Source organism: Apis cerana, linkage group LG16, assembly GCF_029169275.1.
Source record: "Apis cerana isolate GH-2021 linkage group LG16, AcerK_1.0, whole genome shotgun sequence".
Lineage (NCBI taxonomy): Eukaryota > Metazoa > Arthropoda > Insecta > Hymenoptera > Apidae > Apis > Apis cerana.
This window is the reverse complement of record NC_083867.1, coordinates 1,961,991-1,989,538: the sequence shown is the minus strand read 5'-3', so window position 1 is coordinate 1,989,538 and position 27,548 is coordinate 1,961,991. Positions and strand designations below refer to the sequence as shown.

At 27.7% G+C, this 27,548-nt stretch overlaps 1 protein-coding gene across 29 annotated transcripts in view; it reads left to right on the top strand.

The window, feature by feature from the left end:
- LOC108000359 (mitogen-activated protein kinase-binding protein 1) overlaps positions 1-27,548 on the top strand; it is a 119,492-nt gene that overhangs the window by 88,568 nt on the left and 3,376 nt on the right. For 10 of the 29 annotated variants that reach the window (XM_062086331.1, XM_062086334.1, XM_062086336.1 and 7 more), the window contains 18 exons: positions 7,018-7,240; positions 10,706-10,921; positions 11,704-11,886; positions 13,152-13,312; positions 14,110-14,938; positions 15,389-15,599; positions 16,022-16,271; positions 16,859-17,315; positions 18,168-18,236; positions 18,506-18,619; positions 18,904-19,073; positions 19,451-19,744; positions 20,240-20,390; positions 20,486-22,916; positions 25,566-25,714; positions 25,789-25,990; positions 26,312-26,438; positions 26,528-26,718. In XM_062086331.1, coding sequence (XP_061942315.1) covers positions 7,018-7,240; positions 10,706-10,921; positions 11,704-11,886; positions 13,152-13,312; positions 14,110-14,938; positions 15,389-15,599; positions 16,022-16,271; positions 16,859-17,315; positions 18,168-18,236; positions 18,506-18,619; positions 18,904-19,073; positions 19,451-19,744; positions 20,240-20,390; positions 20,486-22,916; positions 25,566-25,714; positions 25,789-25,990; positions 26,312-26,438; positions 26,528-26,718 — 6,428 coding nt within the window. Of the gene's footprint in view, positions 1-7,017; positions 7,241-10,705; positions 10,922-11,703; positions 11,887-13,151; positions 13,313-14,109; positions 14,939-15,388; positions 15,600-16,021; positions 16,272-16,858; positions 17,316-18,167; positions 18,237-18,505; positions 18,620-18,903; positions 19,074-19,450; positions 19,745-20,239; positions 20,391-20,485; positions 22,917-24,857; positions 24,993-25,565; positions 25,715-25,788; positions 25,991-26,311; positions 26,439-26,527; positions 26,719-26,961; positions 27,040-27,548 lie in introns of those variants that run through there. The other 19 variants (XM_062086356.1, XM_062086358.1, XM_062086357.1 and 16 more) reach the window with 12 other exon arrangements.

The following is a 27,548-nucleotide window of genomic DNA, read 5'->3' as shown; positions in this document are numbered from 1 at the left end:
GGATCGTTCAGGAAGATTCGTATCGTGACCCATCACTGTCATCGAGATGGAAAAGAACGAGCCGTTCTAAATCAGCCGGTTCCATCGACCAACTTATTAGATACGTTGTCGTCGGCCGGTTTCCATGCTCGATAATCGACCTAGTGACCTTTATACTAGCGACCTTACATGTTCCTCGCTCCACACGCAACCCGCGGCTAGAAATTACAGTCACAGGCTTCCTGGTGCATTGCTCGGACTCTTGCGAGACTTTCGTATGGAGTTTTTGCCACGGAGATAACGTTGCCATAACGGTACGCTCGAATACCATCACTTGACAACATGCGAGAAAATATTTTTCCTTCCATTTAGAACATTTGGTAATATAAATTTCTAGTGATTTTTCTCAATTCCGACAATATAACTGCACGTTAAATGAATTGAAGTGAGTAAGAGTGTTTGATCGATTATGTTATCGATACGATGCTTATTGATATAGATGTATCGATAATATCGTTAAGATATTATTATTAATGTAGAGAAAGAGAGTTGTTAATTTTTCTTATTTAAAATTGTTATTAAAATGATAAAAAAAAAATTATCTGTAACTAGTTGTACGATGAATATAAATAGATTTTATCGAAAAATTAAATTGTAATCTATTTCAATTAATATTTTAACGATATTTTGAATAAATAAGAATTTGAATATATGTAGAAAATTAATAAAATTTTTCAATCTGTAATTAATAATTTCAATAATAGCAAGTTTGAATAAGAAAAAAATAAGAGCTTTGTTTATTTTCATATTTGAATAATATCATCGATACATCAAATTATAAAGGATATATTAATGTTATAATTGAAAATATGATTGAAAAAGGAAATATTTTATTGATTTCTTGAGTTTTCTTAATTGATCTTTCATTTTAGTAATTAAAATTCTAGAGTTACAGTATCAGAATTAGAAAAAGTGACGAAATCGCAATATCGTCCAATTAAATATTGCACTTTCTATCCGTTTAACTATCATGGAATTATACCAAGCGATACATGGAATTGCCTCGAGCGACGATGCGTGTAATCTGAGACATACGATGAAATATGTGTAGTTGAATTATCGCTACTATCTATCAAGTAGTTATCGAGATAGGAAAAATAAAATTTTTATTTTTTTTTTATTTTATAATCATGGAATTATTCTAATATGTTAATATTAATGTTTTTTGCATATAAAAAATGCAAATACGAATTACTACTCGCTTTAGTCTTGAGTCTCATATAATTGATCGCATATTATTAATCAATTTTTGTACGAATAATATTTTGAATATTTAAGAAAAATATTGTAAATTTTTTGATTTGTTGATAATAGTTAGTTTAGTTGGTCTAAAGTTGACTCGGTATCGTGGTCAGTATGGTAAGTGGTAGGTGCGTTAAGTACGTCTCGTCGCGAGACGACGACGACTCTTCTCGTTATTAGAGAGGTCTCACGTACTTGCTCGACGCGAAAAGGCTTAAAGCTATTCACAGGCATGCTTGGTTTCTCTATGCTTTTTTGTCTTTTGGATTTTAGAATTTCGTTTCATCATGTAATTTCTTCTAGTATGTAGTACAAAAATATTTTGCATATCTCTTTTCATCAAAAGAAATATAATTGGTTATCTTGAATACATCAAATACAGAGATGCTTAGTTAATTTTTCAGATCTATATTTATTTTTTTCTCGTCGATTAAAGCTTTGTATCTCAAATCAATTTCTAATGATGGATTATATATATATATAATTAAGTTAGGTTAGTATGAATGAAATCATAATAAATCATTTTATTTTTATTAGTAAACAGTATTTTTTAGGAAAACAGAATTATTAGAAATGTATAATTAAATCATTTATTTTATTTAAATCAATAAATAAATATTTAGATTCAAAATTTTCTTTTCGAAATAATCTTCGATAACAAAGATTCGAGTGCAAAGCTCGCGTGGGAAAAGTGGATTTTGAGGTTAATCAAATGAAAAATGTATATCGGCCCCGAGCAAAACTTTACTTACGAGTTCATTCTCTCTCTCTCTTACTCGTGTACACGATATGATACGCTCGACGAGGATGAAAAACCTCGGGAACAAGCTACGATTTCTCTATGGTTTCCACGTGTTCCTTTCAGACGCGCCTAACACGATTCGAATGCGATTCGAATTCACCTCGAGACGCGTTCCCACGCAAACCTTTCAGCTAGACAAAAGTAGACCACATGCGACGACTCAACCGAGCTTAGATTAACGAGGGACGCGATTCGAAGATTCTAATTTCAGTGAAAACGAGAGGGAGTACACAGGTTTAGCTTGAACCATTCCTTTCCCATATACGGTTTTACTACCATTTCTTCAAACTACTTTGCCGAGTTTTTTTTACATATATGTCAGAGAATGGTTGAATGTAGATGTCTTTTTATTTTAGATGGACTGTTTCTCACTTTCACTAATAAATCAAAAATGCAATAACGTTGACACTTTCTGGAATATTTATCTTTCTCATTAAACAATACAGTCTTAATAATCAATTTGCATTTATTATCGAGATACTACTGTACGATATCCACGTAAAGATAAAAAATATAATGGGCTTTATTATTATTATTATTATTACTAAATTGTAAAAAAATAATTAATATAAAGCATGGCATTAAGTGAAAGATACATTGATTTAAATATATATTCATCGTATTCGTATTGTAGGTTATAAAAGAAACAAATGGATGGTTTGGAGGTTATGATTTCAAATATACATTGAAAACATATATATTTAATATATTTGTGTTATAATCGATATATTTTTCATCTTAAAAATAAAAATATGTTAAATATAGGTATCTTAAACTTAAAAACACAAATATATAATATATTTATATATAAATATATAATATCAAATAATATCTTTAGTGTATATTCACTTTAAAATTGTACATTAGTGTTTTTAATTTACGTATTATCGATTATCATGTGCTATCTAGTTATTAATGGACTTCCCTTAAAGAAATAGTAACAAAATTAGAAGATAAATTTAGTAAACGGAAAGGTGTTTGAACTTCTAGTCATATACCTACCCGTTTTGGCGAACCGAAAGCGAAGCGACCGGAAACATGGCGGATATGCATGACGGGCGGCTCATTCGCAAATAGAATCTAATCAAACACTTGAAAACGTAGATGCGCTTAATTTATTCATAGAAGAAATTGCTCGCGATTATCGATCAGAGAGAATTATGCATTGATCTATTCTTTTTAAATGATGAATTTATGCTCGCGATCATCCCTATATGATGTTTCTACTACTACTATTGCGCCATCCTGTGTTAAAATGATGAAACAAAATTATATTCGTATATTATCCTTTAATTGATTTGCAAAATATTCAAGTTGCAATTTTCTTGGATTCATTTCATCAAGAAAATATTTGTTCTTTGTCATTTCAATTTAGTTTATTAGTCTTTAATCTTAATAATAATTTTTAAATAGCAAATAGAAATAGCAAAAAATTCATAAATTGATGTATTTATCGTCAATCAATATACGGATAATTAATTGGTGTATTGTTGTAATAAAACATTGATGTTTATAATGATATTTCGATATATCAATATTTTTTTTATTTAAGAAGGAAAAGATTTTTTAGGAATTTTGATAAAAATTTCTGTAAAATTTATTTTATTAAAACACAAAAAGTTTATAAAAAGTTAATTCATTATTTGTTTGATACATTATCTGAAAATGTTTTTGCTATAAATAATTTCTTCTTTATTTTAATGAAAATAAATGATACCATTATAATTTTTTAATGAATGAAAAATACAATTATAAAATATATCATTAAAAATATTAAAATCCGAAAAATTTCGATATTAATTTTCAAATATCGATAATAAAGATATCAATATTTTTTATCGTTATATGTTGATGTCTAAAAATCGATATATTGTTGTCATTTCTATTTTTAAAAATGTAAATAAATTCGTAAATAAAATTTTTGAGAGTATTTGACATCGATTTGCATTTTTTTTTTGTTCAAAATTAACTTTCATTTTCAATGCAGTATTTTTTAGTGGAAAAATAATTTTCGAAAGTTTTATTCTCAAATGTATTCGCGCCTTTGAATATTTGTCTTTCGACATCACGCGATTCGAATTGATCGTTTACCAATCGAAAATGTAAAGAGACTGACTAACTTGGTCGCCAGTTTAGATCGTGACTTTTTGTAAGACTATAAACAGTTATAAACAGCTAGCGACAAGAAAGTAGCACATATTTTTTCTTAGCATTATAATCGTACGAGTTAAGTTTAGTGCTTAGATGTTTTATGTCATTAATTTAGCTTTAGTGCAATGACCTACGTGACTTTTCATCAAAGATGTTTATTATTTATTGTTATTTACTCTTATATTATATATGATCTTTATTTTGATTTTTAACTAGTATTTAAAAGAAATTCTTAAAGAAAACGTAAAATTATGTAGAGTATATCATCGTGTATATATCATTACAACTTGAGCTATCATGTAAAACTTAGGTTATGTTTAAAATTTACATATCTACGAATTATTATATATATATATCAATAATTCCAATTGCTTCCTCTTTGTTGTTTCTTAAAGTATTTTATTAATATTTCTTTTAAAATAAATATTTTTTTTGGTTTTTATTTTTTAATGTATTTAATTTTTTTATCAATAGATTGTTTTACGAATAAAAAAATTAAAATAATCGCAAATAACAATAGAAAAGAAATTTATAAGCAAAATTAATATAGATTTTAAAAAAATATATATATATTTTATGTTTTAATTAGAATTAAATACTATGCATAAATTTTTAATTTAATAACATTATTATATAATTTATCATAAGAAAGTAAGCAATAATCGATTAAAACATAATACAAATACTCTACATCTTTACATAACCTACATGGTTTTCTTACATTTAGCAATTCTTACTTTAATCTGAAAATTTAAACTTCGGCCGATTCCGTCCGAATTTTTCCGATCTATCCCAAATCTATCATATCATATCACATACTTGATATTTTCAGTTAATTTAAATTGAAGAACATGCATCATCGGTAATATTTGTCGTCGAAAAAGGAAAAAATTTTCAGTCAATTCAGTTTTACAGATTTAAATAAATTACAGTGAAATTACATTATATTTGTATTTTGTTAACATAACATCAGAACAAGTGCAAAAGAAATATCGCTCCGTTAGGATTGAGTTTATTGACACGTTGCGGTTTAGGGTGACAGGCGAATAAATCGCCTCCACAGACAACGAGATGCAACGAGCCGCACGAGTCGCGTTTCGTATTACCACAATAACCGCGTGCCTATTTACACTTAGCCAGTGGTGCTCGTTAACACATTTAGAGAATACAATTGTACAATTCTTTTTTCTCGTTCACAAACCATTGGATGTTTTATGTCATTAAGCACCACCATTATTTGGAATCCGGATATTGTAATGTACATATTTATTTTACGTTTGTATTCTATATTAATTTTTTTCTTTTTTTTGTAGTTTCATAATTTTTTATCTCTTTAATTAATTTTTTGAAACATACGATAATAAGAACATAAATAAGAAAAGTCTTTAGTTTATATTTATATAAAAGGTAATTTTTATATTTTGAGTGTATAAATATATAAGTTTTAATTCTGCAAATATTATATAAAAAAAATAAAATTTTTTTGATATGATTGACGAATTAATAGAATTAAAAATAAATATTTTTTTATTTATTTATTATTGTAAGTCGAGAAAAATAAAATTCATTAAATTAATTCAAATTAAAAAAATATAATTCGAAATAATACCAAAGTGAGTGTCACTGAATTAAAACCGTGTACTTAAGTTTCTAATACGTTATTCAAATGGACCAAGAAACACGTACACGTGCTCGAACATTTGCAAACAAGCATGGCTAATTTTCTTCTCGTGACACATTCATTTGCTGCGAATTAATATTTTGTTAAACATATTATCGATTGAATTTATAAAAATTTCATAAAAATCATCGAATCATCAAATTGATTTCGAAAGAAGCAGTTTCTATAACATATATTCAGCATATAAAAAAATTATATTGAGCATATAAAAATAAGCTATTCAAACATTATTTAAATACGTTTTATTAATTTATAATTTCATTAAATCCATCAAGTTATATTTATATATATATATTTTTTGTATTTATTATTTCTATAAAATACAAAAATATCCTTGTATATATGTGATTATTATTATATACATTATATTAAAAAAGTAGATGTATGTTATTCAATTTTAGTAAAAATGAAAAGTTGAAATAAGATATCCAACGTAAGCAATTATTCGTGTCACTTTCACTGACAACCGGCAGATGGCATATGGCAGAAGATTAAGTTATTGTTCGTTCGAATCAACTACAATTTCATACGTCACGGAACTTGCCTTTACGACTCGTAATTAATGTTTGCAACGCGAATCGTTTTTTCTTTTCTTGCGGTTATTCCATAATTTCAATGGCGAATAGTTATAATTAAATGTACAGTAAGGAGCTGGAAAGAAGTCTTGCAGATTTTACACTGAGGTAAAGCAAATATTCTTTTCTATCACACACTAATACACAATGCTATATGATTCTATTCGTAAATGTGATACTTTATTCACTTCTAATTCAAACTGTATTTCAACTATATTTCAATTGTATATAATTTAATAAATAAATTTGACATTTCTCTATATTTCTACAACTTTTGTATTTATTTTGATCGATTTTCCCGCGAATACAGATATTAATATATAATATTTCAAATTCTATTTTGTATATTTTTTTCACTTTTCTTTCTTTAACATTAATAAAATGTAAAAAAAATAATAAATTTTTTTCTAATGAATTCGAATTTTTACTATTTTTCAACTATTACATGTTTTTAATAATATAAAAGAATTATTGATATTATATTATCTGATAGAAAATAGCATAATCGAGCAATTAATTTGTTTCAGCTGCACCGTAGTACTGTTCAATCCACGGAAGAATACCCAGGCTCACGTGTTGAACGCTTGTCGTAAAACAGTTACCTCTTTAGCGCTCGCTGGCGATGGAAGGTTTCTGGCGACTGGCGAGTGCGGCCATATGCCAAACGTCCGCGTCTGGGACATCTCTGACCCATACAATGCCGTGCAGTTCGCCGAATTTTCCGGGCACAAATATGGCATTAATTGCGTGGTGAGTAGTAATCAGATGCAAATATAGCGATCAGAAGCAGTTATAATATTTTTCATATTAATTTATTACGAAAATATTTATCGAAGTATTATTGACAAATATTCACAATCATCAAATCTTTTATGATCTGAAGAAAATATCGAAGTTTAGAAAAAACTTTCGAGATTTCGCAAACATATTTAATAATTAATTGCGGATAAAATTGTTATCATAACATACAGGAAATGCCTATGCTCGTGAATTCTTAACAGGAAACGTCTCTTATTTTATTTAACAAATCATTAACGATGATTATAATTATCAATTACAAGTAGTATAATTTATTCGTTAAAATTTCGAATTAATTTCATTCTAATCTGCATTTTTGTTATCATTTTGTATACATATATTATATATTAAATATAAACATTTTTTATAATAATATTACACGATGAATACATAATTTTATATAAACAAATAATATACAAATAAAATCTATTTTGATTAATACTTTACAGAAGTAATGCAAATTAAAAATTTTTAATGTAGCAATAACATAAAAGTAATATAAATAAATTCAAGAATTTGCAAGTCAAAAAAATATTGATACATTTATGTTAATTTAATGCTAAATTATTATTTAATTTAGGCAATTTAATTTTGCATGAAATGAAGAAATAGTTTTACCTTCGTCACACTCTTATATCTATTTTATTTGATTAAATTGACATAAAATTAAATTGCTTATTATTTGAAAAATAAACTTTAATAGACACTTTTATATATTAATTATATTTTTTTTTTATATCTCATATTTTTTTTTATATGCTATTTTTCTAAATTTAATTCTAAATAAATTCACAGTTTCATAATTTTTTACTATATTTTTTCATAATTATATAATATTTTAATATTTATAATATTTTATCTATTTCTTATCAAATATTTCTATTTTAAATTTTTATATAGTTTGTTTCAATTTAAAAATACAATCTTATGCTACAAATTAATTATTATGCGATTGTTTTACATGATATTTATTCATCCTATAAAAAAATTCACATGTACTTTTCTACTCTATGAAATAATATACCTCTGTTCGCCATTCAGTAGTATAACTTGTTATTTCTCAGCCAATTGAATTACTAGCATACAGTAGTGCTCTCTTTAATATTTGGAATCAAAATTTGATTTGGACATTTATCTGATGAGATAATTTCTATGAATTTGACTTACGCAAAAAAAAAATAATAATAATAATAAAATAAAAATAATAATAAATGAATGTGAAGGATTATTGAACTAAATTAATTAACTCGATAATTAAATTAATTATTGAACTTAGAATATGGAAATTTTTATAATTTATATTTTTTCGTTTCAAATAATTCGTGGAAAAAGCATATTATAGCAAAACTATTATTGCAAATGAAAACAAGAACAAGATGATGACAGTATTATATTTTAGAAAAAAATTCTTTATATTTACTGTTGTAGCATTTCTATATATATGAAAATTTGTATTTCAGATATAGTTGATGATGTTAATAAAATGGAATTATTTTATTTGAAATTCAAATAATTAAATAATCAAGAGATCATTTATCTATTCAAATAATCATAACCATAATTATAATATATATTAATAATACGATTATTTCAAATTTTTATTTTTCAAATAATTTATTTGAATAATATCCAATTTTTGTAAATATATAGTTAAAAATTTTGAAACTGCGTTACCGACTGCGAATATATTAAGAAAGTTAATTAAAATAATATGTTAAAACTTTTATTTCATTGAGAAAAATTTCATTTCGGGGATTTTTATCGCATCTCTTTGTTCGTTTCTTTTGCATTCATTCTCGGTGAATCGAGGTTCCAGCGTAAAATTACTTTTCGCAAAGACGAAAAAGGAGCTTTTCAACTTCCATTGCGACGAATATCAAGCGGGTACAGTGGATGCTCACAATGAAAAAAAAAAAGTACGCTTTTATGATTTGATGAGTTTATCATTTTCTACGCCTATTATTTTCTACTACTCACACTAATTAAGATTCACCGTTTTTATTTCACGAAACGTTTGTAAAAATTTACATAATTAAAAAGTTACTTTATAAACATTTTAGATAATTATATATTTAAAAAATTTTACACATTTTACTGATTTCAACAATTTCGAAATATTTTCGAATTGTCAATAATAAAAATTTGAACAATTTTTTATTATAAATATAAAATTCTCCATTTAATATTACCACAATTTATAATAATATATTTTAATTACTAATTATATAATAATAACATTATTTATAATGAAAAATATTTTATATAAAATTGATATTTGATTTCAGGATACATTCTAATATTATTATTTCTATAATTGGATGTGTGAAAGATCAAATATAAATCATAAATTTTTAATGCATCAATTGATGCAGCTTGATAGTCTTCATAAAAAAATAATAATTTATTTATTATTTTTTCGAGAATAATTAGTTTAAGAAATATTTTAATTTTAATATTTGAAACATAATAATTAGTTTTTATATAACAAATATATTTTAACACAATAACTGACTTATTTTTTTATTTTCATTATTATTAATTTATATTGTTATATTAACAATCAAGTTCCAAACAAAATATATTTACATATTTAGCTAATTAATTTTTAAATAATAATAAACATACGAATTGTGATTTCAATATCATTCTTCTCGAATCATACGCAGAAAATTTTTTTTCGTAGAAAAAAGAAATACTAACGAAAGGAAATACAGTCTCGATGCATTTAATTTAAGAACGAACGTTACGTTCGCGCCACATGCATACACGTACGCGCATGCTCGATGTACAATTCGAGACGTCGACACTGGGCAGGGCACGTGAATACTAAATTGCTTTCTCAGCGAACGGACAACGGTACCCTTTTTATTGTTCCACTGCATTCCCTCGATATCTTGGGTACAATGATCCTTGCTCGAAAGGTTCCGCGTGTACGCGGTATTACGTCGTTCGACCATGAACAAGTATATACACGATCTTTTAAGGAATCTCTCACGATCATCTAGCAATTCATCGTGGATCCTTCTGAAAGTTAATGGAGATTTGTAAATAATTTTTTGAATTAAAATTGATTCGATATTTAATTTTATAAGAGATATAACAAAAAAATGTATAATTTAATTTTTTACTATAAACAATCTTTAACCATTATGTTTATATACTACACAAATTGTATGTTCATGCAAAGTATCAATATATTTACTTGTAAAATATTTTGTCCCACGTATTATATTAACACTCTATATAAATTAAATTTTATAATCTTCATTATTAATGATACGTAAGAAGTAAAAGATTTAAGAACTATTAATTTAGATCTTGATGGCTCTATTTTCTTCAATCGATTATAACCAAGATAATTAACAAGAAACGACATTTTGAAATATATATATATATATATTTTTTCTTTTTCTTAAGGCATTTTCACCGAGCAACAAGTACGTGGTATCGGTGGGTTCTCAACATGATATGATCGTCAATGTCTGGGACTGGAGGAACAATATTAAAGTGGCGTCAAACAAAGTCTCGAGCAAAGTGAAGGCCGTATGCTTCGCGGAAAACGGCAATTACTTTGTTACCGTCGGTAACAGACATGTCAAGTTTTGGTATCTCGAATATTCGCGCAGTGCCAAGGTACGTGTCAAACTAATTCAATCTCTTTGTCTCTTCTAATCTGTTCGAATAAAATTCACTCATCGATTATTGGTTATTCTCTGTGCACTAAAAATTGTGATCATCGATTATCGATATTTTACTAATAGTTTTCAATATATCGATAATATAACTTAGATATCATTAACGGATAGAAATGACTAGAATTTCTTTTTTTTAAAATTATTTAAATTATCGATATTATCGATAATATCAAAATTTCAACCGATGCTCAACTTTGAAAAAAATATATATTATAGTGAACGGAACAAAACAAATTTTTTATGGTATCGTTATACTACTATTTAAAAAATTATTATTTTTATGATTTTATAAATTTCACTAATTTACAATATTTTAATTTTTGATTTTTATAAATTATTTCTATGATTTATTGTTTTTATTATTTTTATTTCTATTTTTTACGAATAATTTATGTTTAGATTTGAAATATAAAAAATTCATGCTTTATAATTAATATTGAAATTTAAAATTAAATTTTTACATTCAATTTGAATGAGTTAAAAAACACGTTTTTATAAAAAAAAAATCGAAAAATAAAAATTCCAAAATTCTTGTGACACCTTAAAATTTTACAGAATTTATCTTTCCAACATTAAACCTAGAATATTAAATGCAGATTTACTATTAAAAAATAAATGTAAAAAATAAACAATTTTAATTTCTTCGTTCTATACTCTATTGGCGAAATTTAGATAGGATGAGAATAATGCGAAAGAAGTGATAATAGCAATTTTGTGCAGTATAAGGAACCTGTGCCTTTGATGGGTCGGTCTGCCATATTAGGAGAGCAAAGAAATAACGATTTCGTGGACGTAGCCTGCGGTCGAGGAGAAATGGCAGATTCCACATATGCGATTACGAAAACAGGCCTTCTATGCGAATTCAATAACAGGAGGCTCTTGGATAAATGGGTAGAACTTCGTGTAAGTATCTTTGTCTCTAATGCCCCCTATCTGAAATTCTGTATTTAAATTATTACATACATGACTATATATATATGTGACTAACCTCAATTTCAATGTATCACCATAGAATTTATTTCATTGCGATTCTGTATAAAAATAGAACTCGTTACGCCACGTTAACTTATCTCTACGAGTCGCTATTACTTTTATGTAGGACATGTTAATAGATAGTTGCTAGTTTCACTGTTTCACTATCAAATGGATAGGTAATTATGCAGAAAAAAATATACTTTACCGATTTCGATGACCTTCATATTGTTAAGCTCAATATTCTGTACAATTTTTTCTTATGTTCTTATATTTCTTATACATGTAAGTGTGATTCAGAAATACATGTCATTACTTTAGAGATGAATTTATATCAAAATACTAAAACATGCCATATAATAATTGTAACCTAATTATCTATAAAAACTATTTTTATATAATTTTTGTTAATAAATGAACATGTTCCATTCATTATTTTTTATTTTATACATATATATATAGTTATATATGTAGTTGATAATAATGTTAATTTATTATTGTGATTTATAATTGATAATTATGAGCTTTTAATTGGATATTTAATTGGGATATTTAATTGAAATGTTTAAAATTCGGTTTATATTCATTGATTATATTTGCTATTAATCGTTTTAATTAATATTGTTGGAAATATTGAATGCATTCGTTCATTAAGAAAACATGACTGCGGCAAATATTCAATTTTCTTTTCAATAAATAATTAAATACTAAATATCCACTGAAATTGAACTTGTCCTCTCGCTTTTTTTTTTTTATTCTCTCAAAGATATATTAATTATTTAAAATAACCACGTGTGGCTCGTAAAATAATAATTTAGCTATTGTTATTACGAACATTAAAGGACAAATGCTAAATGGACACAAGCAATAGAAAATAAAATTATGCTATAATTTAATAATAATAAAATAATATTATTTTAAATATAAATTACTTTGTATAAATTATTTCAAAATATCAGATATATAAAATCTAATTATTCGAAAAAGATTTTCTGTCTGATATTTCAAGATATTTAAAATTGAAATTGTTTTTTATTTCTAAAATTTTGATATCACTTGATATTATTATTATTATTAATTAGTTAGTTAATAATATACTGTACTACTTATATTATACTATGTTCTATTTTGTATAATTTTGTATAATATTCGAATATTATTATATTAACTCGTTTCAAGCAACTGGCTATTTTCAGACGAGCAGTGCCAATTGCATGGCCGTTGGAGATAAATACATTTTCATCGGTTGTGCAGAGGGAATTGTGAGGTGCTTTAGTCCTAACACGCTTCAGTTCATTACCACCTTACCGAGAACACATTACCTGGGCGTGGACGTTGCTCAGGGATTGTCCATTAGGTATATGGGCAATTTTTTTTGATTACTTATTAAACATTGAAGAAAATAAATATAAATTTATTTCTTCAAATCATACTTAATATTACTAATATTTTATATTATTTATATTTCATTATATAAATCATACAAATGCAATATTTTAAAATGAGCACTTTATTGAAATATAAGGAAATAGTATTTTATAATGCTTCGATTAAATAATTGTTTAATTTTATAATTATTATAATATATATTATTATATATATATTTAATTCTAGGTATTATTAGATAAAAAATTTATCTAATAAAATAATCTTTTTATATGTACATTTTACTTATAAACTATAAAAAGATATTGGTTAATTTATTTTGATAAAGTTTAAAATAAGTACCGAATATTATATCATGTAAATATTAAATAATACTTGTCTATAAAATTAATCTTTTAACCAGATAAAACAAATTAATTCCTCACTTAAATTCTCTCAATGGATCAATCTCTTAGACTTAATAATTCCAAATTTCTATATTTATGGATTCTCTAATTTTTTACGTGTTATATTTGTTATATAATTTCTATTTTAAAAAAAAATTATTCTATTTCTATATTTCATATTTCTATACATTTATAAAAAGAATTTAATTAAAACTGATTTATATTAGATTAATTTTTATATTCATGATTATTAAGAATTCTGCTTAAATTAATTACATTCTAATTAATAATACAATACTTTCAAATATTTAAAAGTATTTCAGTTTTCTACTACTTTTTTCAATTTACTTTAAATTTTCCTTATCCATCTTATCGATTCCAGCCATATGTCTCAACATCCAACAAATGCAAGGTATCCAGACGCCATCGCCTTAGCATTTGACGAGCGAAACAACAAGCTCACTTGTGTTTACAACGATCACAGTATCTACGTTTGGGATGTACGAGATATCAGACGAGTCGGCAAGTCGCATTCCTTCCTTTACCATTCGGCCTGCATCTGGGGAGTCGAGATGTATCCCACTGGATCGGATTCCGTGGGCGCCATGCCGGCTGGTAGTTTCATCACGTGTTCCAGCGACGACACCATCCGCGTGTGGAACCTTGAAAAGGACATAACCTCTAATGACACGCTTTACAAACGGAACATCTACAGCAACGAGCTACTCAAGGTTCTCTACATAGATCAAGAGTTAACTTATTTAAAAGATTTGGATCTGGCCGCAGCTGGATCAACGGAAAAGAGCGACGCTTCGTATGATAGTCGGAACGGTGTTAGATCGATCAGAATCAGTCCTGATGGAAAACACTTGGCATCTGGTGATAGATCTGGTAACATACGAATTCATGACCTCTCTTCGTTGGACGAATTGTGCTTGATCGAGGCACACGATGCGGAAGTGCTTTGCCTCGAGTACTCCAAGTTCTCCAGATACTCGACGGAACCTCCTAGATTGTTAGCCAGCGCTTCTAGGGATAGATTGATTCACGTGTTTAGTGTAGATCAAGGATACAACTTTTTACAGACGCTGGATGATCATAGTTCTTCCATTACTGCCGTCAGATTCTTCAATCAGAGCAATCAGAATAATCAGATACAGATGGTGTCCTGCGGTGCCGACAAAAGTATTATTTTTAGACAACTGCAATCGGTTAGTTTGATTATTGTTTTTCTTTTTTGTATTGGGAAAGTAAATTAATATAATATACACGCATATCTAATTTTGAAATCGTTTAATGTTTGTACAAATATTGTAAAATTGTTATATAGTTTATATAATATTTAATTTTTTTATATTTTTTTATTTTATTTATAAATTATAATAATTTTCTTATTATTTTTCTTATAATAATATAAACGTGTGAAATTTATATATTATATATTATAATTTGAAATTCACGAAAATTGATAAATTATTTTTATTTAGAGCATTTATTTCAAAAGTATAAAAAATTTTTTTATAAGAATATTGCTAAATTCACTTACGAGTAATAGAAATATTTTATGTGCAATTTTTATTCTGTTTATTTGAATTATTTTATTTTATTAAAACCAAAAATTAACATTTCCATCTTATATTAACGAATTCGATTGTTCCTAGACACCAGGAGGAATGCCTCAATTTGCCAGGGGTCACAATGCTCAGGGAAAAACTACTCTCTATGACATGGAAGTCGATTCTGGACAAAAACATGTTTTAACTGCCTGTCAGGATAGAAATATAAGGGTTTATAATGTAACTACGGGCAAGCATAGCAAAACGTTCAAGGGATCTGTCGGCGAAGATGGATCGCTTATCAAAGTCGTTCTGGGTAAGTCAAACTTGAATATGATATTTTATTTATTTTATTGAAAAAAAGATAACAGAACTTCATTTATTATTAAATTTATTGAAATAGGTTTTTCATAGATGAACTTGATTTAATGATTTAATACCATAATATCAATTGATATATATATATTAACATATAATGTATAACATGTTGTAAATAAATTTAATCTTTTAAAAAAAAAATCTTCTAATGCAATATATATGATTTCAAAGTTTCATTGATACATAAGGATAATCTTTTTTATCTTTTATGTATTATTTACAACTTCTCTTCTCAAAAAAATTTTCAAGTAACAAATAACTCAAAAAATAATTTCATTTATAAATTAATATACTTTAAATGGAGTTCTATTAAATTTAAATATATGTGAAATCATTTATAATTTATTTGTAACATTTCAGATGCATCAGGAATTTACGTAGCTACCTCATGTACGGATAAAACGTTGTGTGTATACGATTACTATAGCGGCGAATGCATGGCTACCATGCTTGGTCATTCGGAATTGGTGACAGGGCTGCGTTTCAGTCCCGACTGTCGCAACCTCGTATCCGCTAGCGGCGATGGTTGTATATTTGTCTGGCGTGTTCCACGCGATATGGTTGTGACTATGCAGGCACGTCTTGCTCAACAAGCAATGCGAGCTGGAAAGTAAGAATATTATTTAATTTTAAGATCGATTATCTGTTAAATACGGAAAAACCCATTTTAATATTTGTTAGATCACTTACATTTATTAACTTTATTAGGCCATTTGTTAACGATGAGCAACAAACGTAAAAATGATACAATAATTAAGTTAATTGTCGTATTTATCTGCCTGTGGATTATCTCTTGGATTCAATTTTTAAGCCATATATATGTTTCGTAAAACAAAAATGAATTATTCATATGGAAAAATTTTTCTCTGTCATTTCTTATGAGCTAATGAAAAAATTAATTAATTCTTAGACTATTTATCTATACGAATTAATAACATTTGTTTCTAATCATATCACAATTAACCGAGCGTTATAATATTTTTTCCACATATATTTGTTCGCTATAAAAATTTCGAAGGATTTCAGATATTTAATTTCTTAAAATATTAATTTTTAACAAATCTTTCTCTAAAAAAAAGAAATAAAAATAATCATTTTGGTTTTTCGAAATCTCATAAAATTTTTAATTCGAATTTTATGATAATTTAACTTAAAAATTATTTCTAATTCATTTTACAATAAAAATTATTGTTAAAGGAGGCCATCACAAGTAAACGGCACAGGAATCGATATACAACTGGACAACGAAACTTTTGGATCACCTCCACCGGAATTCTTAGATCCAAATGCCAATCCAACGTCGCAAAACGTAGGCGTGGATTACAGATTTAGTGTAGGCCAGTTGCCTCTTTGGGCGAAAAAACAAATAAATACTGCGAACGCGGATGAGAGTACCGTCCTTGGCTCGAATGTCAGATCTCTTGGCGTGGACTTGCCGAAGGGCAGATGGGCGCAAAGAGTCCAGCAAGGAGATGGTATAACTGTCAAGTCTGTCTATGATAGCGATGAGGTTATACCTTTTCCTCCACCTCGTGGTGCGATCGATTCGGATGGTGGTGGAGGAGGCGGGGGATCGAAAGATAGCTCGATCGATAGTGGAACTGAAACCAAGTGTAGCAGTGATTATCGTAGAGAAACAATTATTATTAAAAGGGTAGGATCATTTTCTATTAATTTAAATAAGGAAATATTGTTTATTAATTTTTCAATACTCTCCATCTGTAATTTTAATTATCAACTGATCCTATTTCCTAATACATTAATATGTATTAATAAATAATTTTGATAATTCCAAAGAAATTATCTTGGCGATTTCGATGATCTTAAAATATTTTCAGAATCATCATTTTTAAGATAGTTATAATTATCACTTAACTTTTAAATTAAAATAGGTTTTATATTGTAAAATAAGTTTAAATAAGTTTGGATTATATTATACATATTATATTATACATATTATTATACATATAAGTTTAAATTAGATTTATTTAAAAGATATTCTAGTTTGATTTATCTTTTGATGCAAATAATTCAAATCAACTCAAATTACGTTAAAATCTATTCAATTGCTAATTGAAGCTGTGATATAGATTAAAAGAAATAATATTTATCTAATCTAAACAAAATTAATCCAAATAAAATTTAAATCTAGTTATACTTTACTTATACTAATACACACTTATAATACTAAATATATTTCAAATTTCAAAAGCATAAGTAACATCAAAAATATTTAGATTATATCTGCGAAAAAGTAATCGTTATATGTATAAAAAAAAATTGTTCAGAATGATGATCTTGACATATATGCTTCAAGAATATCAAAATCGTTGAGATAGATTTTTACATAATTATTTTAAATAATTAATTTAATTTCGTATCGATCTTAATCATAGTGAGAGAACTACTAATAAATTAATATATATTAATAAATCATTATTTTATTAATTTCATTTTTTTTTTTTCAAAAGTACGCGATACATTAACAATCGATAACTGATTCTAGGAAGAGGATGAAACTATATTTCAACCTTGTCCAGATAGTTACAGAGAATTAGCAGATGAAACGAAACAGGTACTAACTGATTCCCAATAACAAAATAATTATAATAACTTATTTATTGTTATCCAATAAATGTTATTAGTGCGTAATTGCAAATCGCAAACAGCTTGCGAAAAGAAAAAAGGATGACGACAGTTGTTTTTATCATTTATTTCATTCATTCAGCTTTTACACTTGATTTTTTTTCTTTCTATTTTTTTTTTTTTTTTTCATCTTAGCGTCCAATTATTTGTTCGCGATTGTTTTGTGTTGATTGTATTTTGTTTCAACCGATGACATAGGTGATCGGTGGTAACGTGACTGTAACTAGAGGTAGCAATATCACGGAATTGACACGACAATCAAGGAGTCGTCATCATACCGACGATAGCAGTCTTGGCAGCTTTAAATTTGAGGTATATCTTATTAACGCCTCAGCCCCTGTAATAAAGCATCGCCAAACAGTAATGCAATCGAACAAAAAGACATTTAAATATATTTATCTGAAAACAAACACATGTTTTTCTGTATTTATGTCTTTTAAGTCGCATTTATTATGTTTGCTGCTTAAATTTGTTATAACAATTACATATCTAAAACCTCAAAAACATTTGAAACTCATGCTTTATCAAATAACAATAATTCGTATATAAAATGAATTTAAAAAAGAAGGAATAAAATATATATGCATTATGTATAGGATCATGAAAGTACCGAGCATGATGGAGACGTGGAAGATTATTCCGAGGGAGAGAATGGAACAACTGGTTCAGAAAAGTCTCATCATAGATTGATGTATTATCCTGCACCAGAAGATACAGTTTCGAATCAATTTACTGTAAATGCGATGGACGTAGAAGAGCTTCGAAGGTTAGAGATATTGTACGATTTAAATAATTTGTTATTTTTATTCAATTAATTAAAGAAATTTAAGATAACAAGTAAAAATTTAGAAAAATAATAAATTGAAAAATTGATTACTTGAGAAAACAATGTTTATTTTTTAATTAAAAATATATTCATATAATAGCATTCAAAATAAATATTAAATATAATAATAATATAATAAATATATAAAAAGAAATAATAATAATATAAACATTTGATATTATATATTAAAAAATCAATTATTTTCATTAAAATTAAATAAGTAATGGTAAAAAAAGATAAATAATTTATTTTATGAAGCATTTGAAGCATGAAACATTTGTGCTATTTTTATTATTTATTTTTACTATTATTTATAGGTCTCAAAGGAGGCAAAAAAAACCAAGAAATGGAGAAAGTGGTCGAACGAGCGAGTTAACTGCTTCAGGCAGTCAGGACGATTCGGATTCCGAGGGTGGCGCTTCGACACCTAGTGCTGAACGAAATCCTCTGTCCATGCTGTCGGAAGCTAGTTCAGAAGGATTCGATCAATTAGCTAAACAGAGTCATCGCGAAAAATTTCTTAAAAATGCTTTTGAATCTCTTAGCGGTGCCGAAGAACCTACGAATAGAAGCGCCAAAACGACTAGTATCAGTTCTCAGTTCCATGGAAGGTAAATCTTATTTTACTGACAAAAATATTCAATAATTAAGAATGCTTTATCATTTTTTTATGATAAAAAGAATATAATAAAAAAATTATCTATAAAATATTTTTAATTAAGATTTAAAAATAAGTATGTGGTGAATTTTAAATTTGGAATTATAAATTTCCAATAATGTGCATATCTGTTAAATTATGATGATGATGAATTCAGGAAGCATTTATAATTTATAAACGAATATTTTTTATTTACTACTCATTCTACATAGTAACTTTATTAAATCTATCTCAAATTAAAAAAAGAAAATATTGAACAAAAATTTTGTGAAACTATAATTTTTATAATTTGTTAAAAAGAATAAGAATATTTGTTATAATTTTAACGAATAAAATTTTGTTTTTTATATTTCTTGAATATTTTTTATATTACTTTTTCGTTAAAAAAAACAATAAAACTTTCTTAATTATTTAGTAGATTCGTTTGAAAGTTAACGTATATTTTTAGACTTAGCAGCGGTGGCGATAATGGTAGTAATAAGGTTCGCAACGCTGCAGTAGTGAATGCAACGAAACAAGCAAGAGGTGACGCAGATGTTGTAAAGAAGCGCGAAGAATTACAAAGGAGAATAGAGGAAACTAGAAGGAAATTGCAAAGTGTATGCATTGCGATATTTATTTCATGAATTAGACATATCATAAATAGATTTACAAGTTCAATTTATAAATCATAATACCTAATTATCTGTTATAGGTTGGCTATAAATCATCGTTGAAAACAAGTCAAAGTATAACCGATTTGAGCAGTCATATACCGGAGAAACATCATCGTTCAAATAGATTAAGTACAGGTAACAAATCTGGTCAACAAAATCAATACTCGAAACCGATTAATCCCTGTAAACCTATGCCGAATCCAAAGCCCCCATTAAAACCTCAACAACTCGTTAACAAAATATCAGGTGTGGGTAATGCGCTACCTAAGTTAGATATTTCGACTGAAAACTGCTTATCCAAAAGCCCGACTACGTCGTGTATAAGTGACAAGACAAAGCCATCTCTTAGTCGACCGTTAACATTAACTTTAAAGAAAACTGAAAAGTATAAGCTATCGCTGAACAAACCAAATCAATCTTTACCCGACTCGCCTGTCTGCGAAGAGTTAAAGCTCTTGAAGGAACAGTGTAAAAAGAATGTCAGTCGATTCGCAAGATTCGCGCAGAAAAGACGATCGTGCAGCTATTTCATCGGTCTCGATGATAATGAGGAAGACATGGAGAATATAGCCAAGTCTTTCGAGAGTTTGCCCGCCATGAATGAGCGTAACATCGAAAATTTGAATGATGTAATGGACGATGGGGACGAAGGAAATGGAAACTTTAGCGATGACTCTCTGGAAGGTGATTTTAAAAATCCACCTCGTCGATGCGTCAGCGACTACCAGATAAATAATATGCACATGGACAATCAAGCTACGCAAAGAAATTATTCGACCTATCAGAATTTTCCTAAACGGATTCTAACTGGATCCCAAGAGAGCATCCTTTCAGATGCCTCCGTGGAATCTTTCTCGAAAGGAAGCGCTGAGATTTTGGATTACAGTCACTATGACAACGACAGGCATTCAAGCGCAAGCTTCTTCTTGTCTCGTCGAAAGATGCAAGCTGGTCGAAGCCACGAAAGCATTTTGACAGATGAGTCCGATTATCAAATGTTCCCGTTACACGAGAACATTGATCACCGAAGTACCGAGAGTGTGCTAACTGACGATTCAGACTCTTTGGTAAAATCTGCGCCATTAGAAATGCTATTCGATTCTCATTACAAACGAAAAAGGCAAAATTCGGAAACATACAGCGGTAATCCTAACAATGCCGTAGAACAATCAAATAATACTGAGAATGTCGTGAACGATTCGTCTTGTCGGGCGGTGTTTAGATCAAAATCGCTTCAAGATACGCGAATAAGTCAAGTGAGGAACGAAAATAATTATAGAGAGGACAATGTCCAACCTGCAACATGTATTTATTACGAGTTCAACTTCAATGATCAAAATGACACGAATGTCGAAATGAGGATTGGAACGAAATCGGATGCGATCTCACGAAGCAGTAGTTTGAAAGTGCCGAAAGAACCACAATCGATGCTGATTCTGAACGATTTCGTGGCCCATAAACCGCCCAAGCCTAAACGGAATTCCGCTCGAACACAAAGTATGCGGAACAGGGCACGCCCCGCGTGGAACAAATATGTAGATTCAACGCCTCAATCTTCCCGTGTTAAATCCACAGAATCCGACGATTACACAACAAACAAGTCTCGTACAGAGGATCGAACAGTAAGAAACGATACAGATGCAAAGTCTGATGGGAACGAAAACTTGCATACTTCCAAAAGAATCGAGCAGTTACTACAATCTTCCAATTATTCTTTACAGGGCAGCGAAGATAAAGACTCGAAAATCAAATTTTACAGCCTACAAACTCGACGATCTGACAAAGGTATCGTCTACGATGCTGGTGGTCCAATGGACAACTTTGCTTTCGATCCAAACGATTCTCAAACGAAAAGTTATCAGCAGGATCAAATAGACACTCCACATACGGATCGACGTTGCTGCTTTGAGTCCCAAATTCCAACGAAAGATACTCAGGAAACTTACGACTCTTTGGAGCCTAATGGTGCCAACTGTGACTTACAGACAACGAGTATGCAGACTGCATCCAATTTATTGAGTACGAATGCACGTATCGACAATTTAGATGCGAGTGTTGATCTCAGAATCACTCGAGCCATCGAAGGAACAGTGAAGTTGCTCTCAAAGGAATTTGAGAATTTAGTGAGAAGAGAGCAATATTTTATGAAAGAGAAATGTCTGCGTATGTCACACTGCCAAGAAACGAGCGAGAACTTTGCCAAATTGGAGGCGGAAAGAGACGGTAGATTTTGTTCTTTGAGACGTGACATTAGATTTCATTCTGGAGGTGAGGATAGCGATTTTGCGGATACGTCTGCTATAGACAGATCGATGATGGAAAGCGGTTCCTCAACGTCCGCCTCGAGTTGTACCAATTCACCAAAAAGAATGTGGCCGCCAGCCTCGCGATGTCAGAGTCATATGAAATGGACTAAAACGTTACCCACCATTAATCAAGTCATACTGCCATCTAAACATCTTTATGCAGGTACTTACAGCATACGCAGGAAAGAAAATTGTTCTCTTGTAACATTCATTTTGTTCCTGTTTGTTGAATAGTACATACTTTCTTATTTGGATGCTGAAGTATAAATTTATTTCATAATGTTTTTTCGCTGCTCGATTATCGATTTCAATGCCCAGAGAGAATATGGCTACAATAAGAGAACGAGACTTAAGAATTTAAGGGGAAAAAGTATAAGATACAAATGTCAGATAATTGGCAAAGTGTTGGGCAAGAAAATCGAGGAACGAGTCATTAAATGTCTATTTGAGTTTCTTATGACAACTGCAAATCGTGTAAATATCGTTACATAATATATAGTAGCACGATTATATAAATTTTTAATTGTTCACTCATTTTTTTTTTTCTTTGTGTTCTACATGCGAATGTTAATTTTTAATCATTTTATCATATACTCAATAAGATACTCTTCATATTCTTCTTATTATTATACGGTGAAAGATTTTCTTATTTCATCATTCTTGTGTTAAGACGATAGCGATCATGTACTTTTCAGTTTAATATATTATCAATATTTTCTTATTTTTTGATTTAGCATGACACGTGATCGACAGCATGTTTTGTCCTTACGATGTAGTTTTATTCCTTTTCCTTGTTCCACACTATTGAATTTTTTACCTTATTTTAGTAATGAAATTTTGTGTTAAAATCAATCGTATCGATTAATAATGTTAATATATTATATTAAAGAAATTTCATTCATTTAGTATAAGTAAATTACTAAATTACACGATTGATTTTGAACCTAAGTTTTATACTTATTTTACGCATTCAACACATACTTTGCATCTTTATTTTTGCATTTTAAAAATGCCAAAGCTAGTGATAACTTTTAAAGTTAATTATATTATATTTTATTGTTTCACAATTAATTTATTGCTTTCGCAATATGCATGAGAGAAAAAATAGAAGGCTGCTTATTTAATTCTTATATTTTTAAAATTTCTAAACTATAAATTACAATTTATATTATTATAATTCATTGTGATAATTATTTAGAATAGTTGTCACCAATTTCGATATTCTTGAAATATATTATTAAGATTATCATTCTAAACTTTTTCTTATACATATAACTCGCTCGATTTTAGTTTTCTAAATATGTATAAAAATATTTTTGATAAATAATACATATCATATTAGATATAAATTTGAATTAGATTTAGTTTTAATTCAGTTTAGAATAAATTTAGATTAGTATTCATCTGCTTTGTCATGTATTTTTGATTCATTCACACATTTTTGATATTTTTAATCAGATTTTAATAGACGAATCGGATAATAAATTGATATTAGAAATGCTGTGCTTCTATCGTTATACGATACATTGCAAACTCTATTATTATTTCTATTGTTAATTTGCAGTCAGAAAATCTGGATATTTCTAAATCTGCTATATTTCTATAGTCAATCCATTAAAAGATTCTATTATAATAATCCTATATCTTAAATCTTTTTAAGTTTTTTAACAAATTTATTTAATTTTGAAAGTTAATCTGAATATTTTATTATTAATTTCTATTATAATATATAATTATTTTAAACTTTAAAAATTCGATATATAATATCAAAACTAATTTTGCTTATATCTTGAAAATAGGACGATATAATAGTTATATGTATCGGAAAAGACAATCGTGACTTTGATAATATATTTTTAATCAAAATCAGTAAAATAATACTTATTCTAAATGATTATCTTCGAATATAAATTAGATTAAAAATACAGTAGTATTGCGATATTTCATTCATAATATATCAGACTTAAAAGATAGATCTAGCTAAGGTAACTGGTGTACTAAAAAAAAAAAAGATACAATTATAACAAATATACAATGAAAAATTTTGAGCTAAGGGAAAAAGAATTGTAGCTTAGTGCATGTGTGTGCGTGTTGTTGTCGACAGTTGGCAGTAGTGGGGGGCGAATCTCGTCAAAAGTTTTTGACAATGAAGAAGAGGGGGGTGGCATGCGACGTGCCTGCTCGCTGAGTGATCTTTCCGTCAGCCCACCAAATAGGTTACTGCATGGTCCAATACAAGGTATCCTTGTTTCATTGTGTGCCACATCTATAAGGGTCTTTCCAATGAGAATTATTTAAGTAGATACTTGCGCTTATGATTAAAGTATATTTTCAAAACTAGTACTTGGTCTGACTATACCAAAATTATTTCTTATTCCTTTTAACAGAAACTACCCTTTACTAAATATCAAATTATGATATAAAGTTATTTTAAATCTTTTAAAATATACTTTGGAACGACCCCCTTACAATATAAAATCTTTAATCGATATTTTGATGTTCTGATTATAATGTTAATGATGCTTAAAAATAAATTAAATTTATGTATATAAAATGATTTTAATCTAAGTTGTCTATGTTAAATTTATGTTAAAAATCATAATTATTTTAATTTTATTCAAAATATCGAATAATTTAGTTATCATGTTATTTCCTTTGTTTTAAAGAATGTTTATTCATATTAAATTAAATGTTAAATGTATCGAACGAAACTTTTTTTCTGCGTAGATAATAGAATTATTTATAGGTAAATATGTAAAATTTTATAATTTTTTAAATAGCAAATTGAATTTTCATTAACGTATTTTAATAGTTTCAGGGAAAATAGGTAATAAGAATACGAATGCTTCGACGAGAAGTGGATTAGGAAGTGCAAATATCGGTAATCAATCCCGGCATACTTCAACGAAAAATCATTCCTCACACATGACAAGAAGTAGTAGTGTTGGTGTTTTAAATCAGGTAATTTTTTATACATTGTTACATTATATCAAATCATAAGAAACATATTTTTTATTTCAATGATAATGTTACAGAGTGATTCCGAATCAGACGTTGGAGCGGGAAATGGTAGAAGCTGGAATAATCAAGCAGGAAATAATAGAATCAATGCATTAATGAGACCAACAATTAGTTCACAGAATAAAATCAATCATCAAATAAAATCTAACTCTTCTTCCAATAGTAATTTACCATCAGTTCTTAGAAGAAGAGGCATGCAGGGTGCATATTCAAGTGGTAATTATCTAAAAATAAAAGTTTAAATAATTAAGATTTTTTTTACATCAAGAAAATAAATACACAAATCGATATAGAATTTTAAACATAAGATATAATAAGATAATTATCAAAATTAATATTTTTGATATATTAGTATATTTTCAAAATTCAATTTTATTACAAAATATCGTTTTATCACTTTAATTTGAAATTAAGAATAAATTAAAAAACATTTATCTCATGTTTAATAAAGAGAAAATTTGTATATTCATGCTTTTGATATAAAAGAAATTAAGAATATTTTAATTTCAACAAGCTTTATACATCGTTATCTTTCAGTAAATTTAAGTCAAGTGGGCAATCAAGAAGATTCAAGTTCGGAAGACACTTCTTCTAACGGAAACGGGGGAAAACCAGCTCTTCCTCCGAGACCACGAAGTATCAGTATTGATCATTCTGCTGCAAAGTATGTTAAATTTCATAATTTTCATATATAATCTTATTAAGTATTAGTTTGATTAAATTATTTTGCGAATGTGTTATATTCTTTTACAGCTTAAGTTTACCTACAACAGTAAGAAGATCGGGATCAACAACAATTATATCTAATGGTCGCAGTGGAAATAGCACAATAGGACAAAATGCAAACAGAATGTCAACAGCTAATCGTAATCAATTAGATCCCAGTCCTCAAGAACTTCCAGTTAAAGATACAGATCGTGCCATTGATGTAGCCAGTGCTGAATGTAAGTATTGTGACTATCTTTCCTTTTTCTTCTTTCTTTTCTCCATATGTGTGTGTTTTTCACAATTCATAATCATCTTGGCGTTTCTCTAAAGTGAAGCATGCAAGATTGCAAGAAAATAATACTCTCAATAAAGTCAAAAAATATATTAAAAGATTTTATTCATTGATAAAAAAAATTAAGTTTTTATTATTTAATTTCCGTCTAAAATATTATAATCTAATAAAGGCTTTACTCTTACAGTAGGCACGGATAAAACATTAGGTAAACTAAAGACATCTATTGAGAATGCTGTCCTGTGAAAATAATAAATCTTTCAGTCTATTAAAAATTTGTAAGTGATCATGCTATGACAAAATAAAATCTCATTCAGACAGAATCGTTGCGAATTTTAGTACAGACTAGAACATAGTCTGTAGATTGCTGTATATAAAATATGCTATATATTATATTCAGAATTTTTGAAAAGAACATTAGTTACGTCGTTAACATCGAATGAAGAAAATACAGCTTTTAGTTAAAATTTATTAATTACTTATGATTTATAATCGTCTCTGCATCTTGAAATTTAAAATATTGCATTATTTTTGTCGTTTTTCTGCTTTATGTGTTTAATTGTGAAGAAAATTTATTTATTAATTTTTTTTATTATATTTCAATTTCAATTACTTGTTTACAAGTATTATAAATAAAATGTAAATACTGTATATAAATATTCACAAATATTGCTTTATGATAAATATTCATAAAATTTTTCGCGTCATATCAGTCATAAAAAGAAATCATTAGAGAATCAATCATGAAAATTTTCTTATTTAATTCATTATATA